The sequence below is a fragment of the Pseudorca crassidens genome, chromosome X (genome assembly GCF_039906515.1).
Source record: "Pseudorca crassidens isolate mPseCra1 chromosome X, mPseCra1.hap1, whole genome shotgun sequence".
NCBI lineage: Eukaryota > Metazoa > Chordata > Mammalia > Artiodactyla > Delphinidae > Pseudorca > Pseudorca crassidens.
The window spans coordinates 133,762,615-133,772,524 of NC_090317.1; the positions used below are offsets into that span (position 1 = coordinate 133,762,615).

Genomic DNA, 9,910 nt, shown 5'->3' on the forward strand with positions numbered 1-9,910 from the left:
CAAGGGGGGCCCTCCCAGCCAACGGCATGCACGTCCCAGGTCCTGGAGACCCTCCTGTCTTGTGTTTTCATGCCCAGCAATTGCAAGCCTGCTCTTGCTTAGAGGAGCCTGCTACCAGCGAACATGGCAAAGACACCCCTTGTGCACCAGAGATGATTTTCTGAAGCCTCACATCCCTACCCGAAGGGCGACCCGTGCTTTCCGTCCCTCCTCTATGGGAAGGCAGTGCTGGGTCAGGAGGGAGCTGCGGGGTCTCCTGAAACCAGACCGAGGGTTGGTGCTCACCGCTGCCGTTTTGCCCTCAACCGAGCCCCACCCCCTTATCCCGTAAGACAGGGAGAACGACCACCCACCCAGTCCTGCGTCTGTTCTGGGAGCTTCCCAGTGTCCAACGTGCAGGCTTGGCCGGCCTTCCTTCTCATCCCCGCCAGCATCACAACGGAGGAGTGACATCTGCCCCCCAGGACCCCAGTAAACTCTCCTGATCCTTGCAGGCTCACACGGTGTTTTCCTCCAACAGGAAGGCAGCGTGAGAAGACTCTGCTCTCGGAGTTTCAGCAGACCAGCCTGCAACCCCGCCCAGAGGATTCTCACTGCTGTCTACACGGAGAACCACATCTGTGTCCCACGCCCTCGTCCTTGGAGCCGGTGCTAGTTGGCTGCAGTGAAAGGAGCTAGGACCACAACAGCCTTTGGGAAGTGACAGAAAGATGCTCCCCACTGTCCTACTGGGATATCCATCTTCTTCGTTCGCTGGGTCACCGGGAACTATTAAAACCAGGGTGTCCTTGTGCACTGATGGTGGAGATGTAAATTGACGCAGCCACTATTGAGAACAGTACACAGGTTCCTCAGAAAACTACAAAATATAGTTGCCGTATGAACTTGCAATTCCACTCTTGGGCGTGTGTCCGGAGAAAACCATAATCTGAGAAGATCCCAAGATGCACCCCCAATGTTCACTGCAGCACTGTTTCCATGCAGGACATGGCAGCAACCTACATGTCCACTGACAGAGGAATGGATAAAAAAGATGTGGTGCATATATACAGTGGAATACTACTCAGCCATAAAAAAGAATGAAATGATGCCATTTGCAGCGACATGCACGGACCTGGAGATGATCATACTAAGTGAAGTAAGTCAGAGAAAGACAAATACCATATGATATCACTTCTACGTGGAATCTAAAATATGACATAAATGAACTTATGTATGAAACAGAAACAGACTCACAGACACAGAGAACAGACTAGTGGTTGCCAAGGGGGAGGGGGTGGGGGAGGGAAGGTCAGGATTAGCAGATGCAGCCTCGTATATATAGGATGGATACACAGCAAGGTCCTACTGCAGAGCACGGGGAACTAACTACATGCAATACCCTGGGATAAACCATCATGGAAAAGAATATTAAAGATTGTATAAATATGTATAACTGAGTCGGTTTGCTGCACAGCAGACGGTAACACAACACTGTCAATCAACTACACTCCAATAAAATTATAAAATATAAGCAAAACCCTATCAGAGCAGGTGCTTGGGACCTGCCTGGCGGTCCAGTGGTTAAGACTCCTGCACTTCTACTGCAGGGGGCTCGGGTTCAACCCCTGGCTGGGGAGCTAAGAGCCCGCAGCGAGGCCAAAAAAAAAAAAAAAAAAAAGCAGGTGCTTGGCGTTACCTGTAGATGGCAGTGAAGAGCTCCTCGGAGGGAACCCCAAAGGCCTTCAGATACCGGTTCCTCCTGTCTCGGAAATCGGGGGCGCGCATCACTCGGGTTCTGAGACTTTACTGCACATTAGGTACCACACACTGGTGCTCACAGACCCTATCCTTACATCGCAGACAGAGCAAACAGGAAACAAGTAACCCAAGACACTCACGAATTCATTTCTAGTTTGCAAAAAATAACTCCACATTCAGAGCTGCACGTTACCCGTCTTGCAGGCCTCTCTGATGTGAGGAAAGAAGAAACGAGGGACAGTCTAAAGACAGTGTAAAGATGCCGTGAAATGAGGCGATGCCTCGGTCCAGGAGGACTCAGCCCCTGGCACCTGGGGATGGGGCCGTCCTTGTAGCTGGAGGGCCAGCGGGTCTACCCACAGCTTCCTGCTACTCCCCTGAGGCCGGTGGGGGGGGATTTCTGGGTCCTCCTGGGCCCCGCTGCCTGATGTACAGGTGAGCTGGCTCCCCGCGGTGTGTCCTCCTTCCATCCTGGATCTAGTCTGGCTGCAGTCAGCCCCCTGCTCCTTTCATGGATATGAGGTGACCCAGCCTTCGGTCAGGTGAGGCATCTCTTTCCACCTGACCTTCGGGAGACACTGATGAAAATTACACAGCAGCAGAAATACGTGCCTCCGCGTGGGACCCAGATACACCAGCACGAGGCAGGAGGAAGGAGCCTGTTACTCTCCGTTGCTCCGAAACCAGAGGCTCCTTTTGCCCGTGGGGCAAAGCACTGAAGTCCCTCGGACCGACTCCAGAGGGTCCAGCAAGGGCTGCGGAGATGTGGCGGCGCCGCTGGTTACTCGCACCCTCGGGCGGAGTCCACTGGGCTGTGTCCAGCTCCTCACGGCTTCCTTCTTTAACTGAATGGGCCCCAAGGTCAAAAGCTCAGGGGGCGTCCCCTTGAAATCGCGACATCCTGCTTCTCGTAAAACACAAAGTTCGGAAGCTGGGGCGGCTGTCACCCCATGGCCGCGTGGGCACAACGTGTGGGAGCTGACGGGGGGCTGACCCCTTAGACGGGCGTCCACGCTCTGCCGTGCCACTGCCCCTACTGTGCCCTCTTGTCTGGTTGTGACACGAGACCCCTGACGCTTTGGTCTCCCTCAGAGACTCACTGAGAGTCCCCTTGGCTCCAAGCTGTGGGCCCGACCCTGACGCACTTTGTGCACCGGCCCTGGGCCACCTGGGGACGCTCAGAACAGCATCGACGCCACGTGCGCGGTGAGTCTCACGTGGGTGTGATCTTGGAAGAGAAACGTGAAATCAAACAGTGACGATAAGAGTGAATCTGATGAGCTGTACCTTTTCCAAAACCAGCGGCAGAACTGGGTCCTCGGGTTCTCACGGCTAAGCTACCGGAGGCTCAAGATGGGGTTTAAGTTAAAATAATTAAGAAAGAAAATGGAGAGCCACGGTTCTCAACAATGTCAATGTCTTCAGTTGGTTGTCACAACTGGGGGAGGGGCAGCTCCTGGCACCCGGCGGGTGGGGACCAGGGAAGCTGCTGCACAGCCCACAGGGCCCGGGACGTCCACATCAGAGGGTCACCCAGCCCCGATGTCAGTCGTGCTGAGAAACCCTGACCTAGCATCAGAGATTCTCTCTATCAGTCACCTATTATAATTCCACTAGCTGTCGCTTATTGTCTATCTATCTATCTATCTATTCAGCCAGGGTTCCCCAACCCCTGGGCCGCGGACCAGTACCGGTCCATGGCCTGTCAGGAACTGGGCCACACAGCAGGGGGCAGACGAGCAAAGCTTCATCTGCCGCTCCCCACGGCTCGCATTACCTTCTGAACCATCCCGCCCTCGCTTGCGTTACTGCCCGAATTATCCTGCCAGCCCCCTCGCCCCGTCTGTGGAGAAACTGTCTTCCATGAAACCGGGCCTTGGTGTCAAAAGGTTGGGGACTGCTGTATTCATCTATCTCTCTATCATCTATCTAGACCCACCTATCAATATTTATCATCTTCTATCAGTATTTACCAATAATGTCCATCCATCATCATCTATCTCTCAAACTATGCATATTACCTATCAATCATCTGTCAATATCTATCATCTATTGATCACTATCTATCAGTACTTATCTATCAGCATTTATCTAACAATATTTATCTATCATTAACATCTACCTATAGATTCACTATCTATAGATCCATCTATCTACCTATCATCTATCCATACCTAACAATAGCTATCATTTTATCAATATCTATCTATATCTATCAATCACCTATCAAACTGTCAATATTGTCTATCAATCATCTATCATCTATAATGTATCATTACTTATCTATCAGTATTTATCTAATAATATTGATCTACCAATATCTATCACTTAACTATAGCTCTATCCATCTGTCTCTACCGTAGTGATTCCCAGTTACAACTGATTTTGCCCCCAGGAGACACCTGTCAATGTCTGGGGACATTGTTGGTTGTCTCACTGGGGGGAGGGGGTGCTCCTGGCACCTGGCGGGTGGAGACCAGGGAAGCTGCTCCGCCCCCCACAGGACCCAGGACGCCCCACATCAGAGGGTCACCCAGCCCCACCCAGCCAGTGGGGTGAGGCTGAGAAGCCCAGTGTGCGGCACAGCCATCACATGCAGAGAGCAGCACGCAGGGTTTTCCACCGTATGTTCCAGATTATCTTCCTGCTTTGCCCTGGGGCACCCCCGCTTCCCCTGGAGACTCCTGAAGCACAAGGATTCTCATCACGACATCATTAGAGTAATCCCGTCGGTCGACACCAGGTGACCTCACACATCTGCTCCGGATTCCCAAATCTAATGATGTCGCGTTTGGTTCTACAAGAAACCCGGCATTTCGATTCCTCGGATGCCCTGAAAACCAGCCCCCAGGCAGCCCTGGGACTCAGGAGCGCCACCGACACCGCACCCACCTGACAGCCGCGCGGCCAGGTGGCCCCAGCCCAGGTAGGTGGTCCTGGCCGCGTACAGCAGCATGTCCTGCTGGGACTTGGGGCTGGCTCTGGCCAGGTAGGTGCTGGCGAGCTCTGTGTTTTCATACACAGCTGAAAACACACAGAACAGAGGAAAAAAAAAACAAAAACGCATTAGATACCAAGGCACCGCCGACATGCTGACACCAGCACTGGGAACACCCTGATGGAAACGCGATTCCTGCCTGGGACAACGGAAGTCCCAACAGCTGGACCCTCGTCCCGAAGGGCCGGCTGACCTGTGGGCAGCAGGCGCACCTGCTGGGTTCAGCTTCGGCAAATCCCATGGGAAGATCCGGCGGAGCAGTGAACAGCCAACGAGCCCGAGGGAAACGTATATTACAGTCTGCGGACCTTTAAGCAACACCTGATTCTAAAATGGACATATGGGGGCAACAGCCCGACTCGTGCAGAGGAAACAAAGATCAGGGGAGAAAGGGGCGCTTTTTGGGTGAGCTCAGCTGTGCAGCAGGGACCCGAGCCTGGTGGGGCCATCATCTCCACAAGGTGCAGGATGCCCACAGCCCCCCGGGGCAGACGGCACCGTGCTCCCCGGCTGCACCCTAAGCCACTCCATCCCTCCAGCCCCCGACAAGGGGGGACGGCCCTGGGCATCTCGGGGCCACATGTCCGAACGGCTCATCCGGTGCCTGGGCCTGTCCTGGGGGCCCAGCTGTGGTGCTTGGGGTCCGGCGTGGTCCTGTTCTTGGTCATGGCATCCCTCCTAGGACAGGAGGGCCTTGTCCCACTCACGAGGAGGAAGGATCTAGCCTTTCATTTCTCCTGCACAATGCGTACCTGCCCAATGTTTGTGGGTCTCCACGGGGACCCCAGAGGCACAGCCGGAGTGGACGCTGCCGTCACGGGGCTTTCCAGCCTGTGCGCTTGCCCAAATCCTCACCTGCCTGGGCCGCATGTCAGCGGGAACCACAGGCTCCTCCCACCCCCAGGTGCTTCCCATAGAACAGCCAGCATCCTCCACAGGTGTATCCCGGCTGGGTCTCAGCATGGGCTGGGCATTCAGGGGCAGTGTTGCCAGTGGTGGCCGGGAGGGGGACCTGCAAAGCTTGTTCCCGTGGTGTGGCTGGTACCTGCTTGATTTCCAAGCCGGGCTATCTGAGCACCACCAACCCCTCAGATGATGTCTCCCTGTTCAAGTTAACTCGGCCGCACCCCGGAAATCCAACAGGTACACAAGTCCTTTGGCTGCAAGAAAAAAGCCCACCAGCTACCCCCCGACACCTCTGGTCCACCCACTCCTGTTCTATCAAGCGATAGTCCCTACACTTTGCAATTTCTCGGATTGACAAAACTCTAAAAAACCATCTGGATGACCGACATAGGGTTGACAGTTTTGAATTTTGCAAAGGAAGGACATTAAAAAAAAGAAAAAAAAACCCTACCATCACCATCTTCCATAAGAGAAAAGCAGCTTCAACACCAAAATAATATACTCTCATAAATGGCAACCCCTGAACTGAATCAGTTCAGCTTGATGGAAAATTACTCCCTTGAGATTTCTTTTTTTCACATTTTTATCTTGTTCCTTGGATACTTCATCGGGGTTCCAGTGCATACACCAGCCTGAGGAAACCTCTAGATCCAGAGCTGGTAAATGACATCCCGCCTTTGCTCTCTGATTTTGGCCCTCTGCCTGTTTTTGTCAATAAAGTTTTATTGGAACCCTGGCCCACTACCTGTTTTATCAATAAACTTTTATTGGAACCCTAGCCCACCACCAATTTTGTCAATAAAGTTTTACTAGAACCCCGTTCCACCACCTCTTTCGTTAATAAAGTTTTACTGGAACCCTGGCCTACCACCTGTCTTGTCAATAAAGTTTTATTGGCACTCAGCCCCTCCCATTTGTCTCCAGCTGCTTGGGTGCGCCAAGGGCAGAGATGGGTGGCAGCTGCAGAGACCACACGGCCAGCCCACAAGGCTAAGAATACTTACTCTCTGGCCCTTTACAGAAAAAAAAAAAAAAAAGTGCTGAGGGTGCACCTTTAAAATGCCTCCTTCGAACTAGCCAGGATGCTTACCTTTTTCTCTCCTCATTTCCACTTGAAGCAGCTTCAGGGACACACAGGCATGCAGCAGTAGCTCTGTCCCCCGGGAGCTGACGCCCAGACGTGCAGCCACTGCAGCCGAGCCCAGGGCCTCCAGGACCTCGGCCAGAAGGTCAAAGACTCCCAGCTCACAGGCGGCGAAGAGAACCTCGGGGCAACGGCAGAAACCAGACTCAGCTTCAATTCTCTTAAGAACCAGACGCACACGCCATGGGGAGGGAGCGTGCATCTGCAAGTGCTCAGGGAAACAGGGCAGTTCCTCACAAAATTCAGCGTAGCATGACCACAGGATCCAGCAATTCCACTGCTGGGTGTAGACCCCAAAGAACCAAAAGTAGGGGGCCAGATAGCGTGGACACCCGTGTGTTCACGTGAAGCATTCTTCAAAATGGCCAAAAGGTGGATGCCACCCAGGCGTCCACTGATGGATGGATGGATACACAAAATACCGTGTAAAAACAATGGAACATGACTCAGTCTTAGAAAAGACGGGAATTCTGATTCAGGTACAATGTGGATGAACCTTGAGGACATGATGCTGAGTGAGAGAAGCCAGACACAGAAGGACACGTACCGGGGTTCCCTAGAAGAGTCACATTCACAGAAAGTAGATGGTGGGTCCAGGGGCTGGGGGAGGGGGAGTCAGTGTTTAATGGGGACAAAGTTTGGGAAGATGGGAGAGTTCTGGACATGATGGTGGGGATGGTTGCCCAGCAATATAAATGGACTTGATGCCAATGAACTGTGCCCTTAAAAATGGTAGATTTTATAGTACGTCTATTTTACCACAATAAAAACAGTTTTTAAATGACGCTTCCACCTTGCACCCACGAAGAGACCGCTCCTGCTGTTTCAGCCCTAATCCTGCCCCACGGGAGTGGATGGATCGGTCCCCAGGGAGGGTGGGCGCCAGGGCCCGGGGGGGGCTGTCCCCCTAGGGGCAGGGGCCAAGGGGGTCATTCATGGGCTGGCCAGCCGGGCAGGAGCCTGGTAGGTCCAGGCGTCTGCAGCAGCTGCCCCCGCCCTGTCGGTCCACAGAAGCTCTTCATGGAACCTGCCCGGAACAGCAAGAACCTGTCCTGGGAAATGCACACCCCCCGTGAGGGACCCTGAGGTCCCCAAAGGGGACGCCCGAGGGATATCGAGGGGCACGTGCAACCACGGGAAGCCACGCGTGAGTTTTCAAAATCCTATAATCCTCGCTCTGTCCCTCGCTGGTCACACTGGTCACCTGGGAGCAGAAATTCGGGGGATGGGGGACAGACAGGGCCTTCTGCGTTTTCATTCCACGCCCTTCCTTCTGCATTGTTTGCATTTTCCAAACAAGGAAATATACGCAGTCCTTTTTTTTTCCTTAAGGTGTCAGTGGTGTTCCCTACCTGCTGGTGTCAAGAGTCTTAAGACGGTTTATTTTCTCTTTTTCTCTCTCCATCTAAAGAAGTGAATGGGGTGTCTCCAAATAATACAAAAAGGGTAAAAATAATGAATAAACCATCAATGCATTTTTCTCCCTCGCACACAAGGTTCGGGATAACGTTGGCCATGAGAGGTGGATCCATTAACGCCCCACGAGGAGAGACAGTTATTTTTCTTTTTTCCAGAATTGTACCCTAGATTTCGGGTACAATTTTTATTTCTTTGTTTTTGAAGTAGAGTTGATTTACAACGTCGTGTTAGTTTCAGGTGTACAGCGAAGTGACTCAGTTATATATAAAAGAATACACGTGTACATTCTTTTTCAGATTCTTCTCCCATATAGATTACAAAATATTGAGTATAGTTCCCTGCGCTACACAGTAGGTCCTTATTGTTTATCTATTCTTTTTCATTTTTAAAAATTAAAAAAAAATTTTACTGGCGTGTAGTTGGTTTACAGTGTTGTCTTAAGTTTCAGGTGTGCAGTGGAGAGATGGTTTCTTGAGACAATGTGTTTCCCACACTTACGATTAGGTTTGTTTTAACAGCATAAAAATAAGACCTGTGTCTACGTTAACTAGGGAAGTTGCTGCTTCCCGACCCACGATGACACTGGAAAGCCCTCCAAATGCATGTGCGAGAGGGGAGTGTAATACTATTGTGTTAATTCCTAATTCTGCTATTAAGGTTCTAGTAACTGTTATTCTATTAAGGCAGCGGCGCTACCGATGTGGGGGGCTGGATCAACCTCTGATGTGGGGCGTCCTGGGCACTGCGGGGTGTGCAGCAGCAGCCCTGGTCTCCACCCACCGGATGTCAGGAGCTCCCCTCCCCCCTCCCCAGCTGTGACAAGCAAACATGTCCCCAGACACTGACAAGTGTGCCCCCGGGGGCACAGTCCCCACTTGAGAACCATTATATTAAAGTTCCATCAACTCTCACTCTACTAAGATTATATTTTATATTAACTCTTGTTAAGATTGTATCCATTCCTATTCCCTTAAGATTGCATTAACTCTTATTTTATTAAGATTGAATCTACTCTTCCAAAGGTACTATTGGTTGTTATCCTATTAAGGTCGCATGAACTCTTGCTGTATTAAGGTGCTAAGTTTTATCCTATTGAGATGGTATTAGCTCTTGCAGTGAGGTTGTATTAACTCTTGGTATAGTAAATGGCAATCACTCTTGTTCTACTGAGATGTTATCAACTCTCATTCCACGAAGGTTGTATTCAGATTTTTTCTATTAAGGTTTTATTAAGTCTCATTCTATTAAGGATGTGTTAAGGTATATTCTCTAAAGATGGTACTAGTTCTTCTTCTGTTAAAGTTGTGTTGACTCTTGCTCTGTGAAGTTTGCATTACCTCTTACCCTGTCATGACTGTATGAGCTCCTGTATTAAGGCTGTACTCACTCTTTGTGTGTGAAGAGTTTACGAACTCTTATTCTATGTGGTTGTAGTAAGTTTTATGCTCTTAACGTTGGATGAACCTCTTGTATTGAGATTCTATTAACTCTTGTCCTATTAAGGTTGTATTATCTGGTTAAGACGGTGTTCGCTTTTATGTAGTGAGGTTGTATTAACTCTTATTATAGTAGAGCTGTAATCACTCTTCTATTGAGAGGTTACTGACTTATTCTTTCAAGCTTGCATTCAGCTTTCTTCTACGGAGAGTTTATTAACTCTCTCGTTCCGTTCAGGCTGTATTAAGTTTTATTCTAAAACTAAA

The 9,910-nt window shown here is 50.8% G+C and overlaps 1 protein-coding gene across 1 annotated transcript; it reads right to left on the bottom strand.

Annotated features, from left to right (window-relative positions):
- Positions 1-763: 763 nt before the first annotated feature.
- Positions 764-9,910, bottom strand: LOC137216558 (acetylserotonin O-methyltransferase-like). The gene is made up of 3 exons (XM_067722659.1): positions 6,735-9,910; positions 4,629-4,764; positions 764-1,741 (listed from the first exon to the last, which is right to left on the bottom strand). The coding sequence occupies exons 1-3, from the start codon at positions 6,988-6,990 to the stop codon at positions 1,675-1,677; spliced, it is 459 nt and encodes a 152-aa protein (XP_067578760.1). The 5' UTR covers positions 6,991-9,910; the 3' UTR covers positions 764-1,674.

Excerpts from the sequence above, each read along its gene's own strand:
- LOC137216558 (XM_067722659.1), bottom strand. The coding sequence starts at position 6,990 with ATGCACGCTCCCTCCCCATGGCGTGTGCGTCTGGTTCTTAAGAGAATT. Across the intron at positions 4,765-6,734 it reads GGAAATGAGGAGAGAAAAAG|CTGTGTATGAAAACACAGAG; the intron begins GTAAGCATCCTG and ends GTGTGTTTTCAG. Across the intron at positions 1,742-4,628 it reads GCCGCGCGGCTGTCAGGTGG|GAGGAACCGGTATCTGAAGG; the intron begins GTGCGGTGTCGG and ends TTTCCGAGACAG.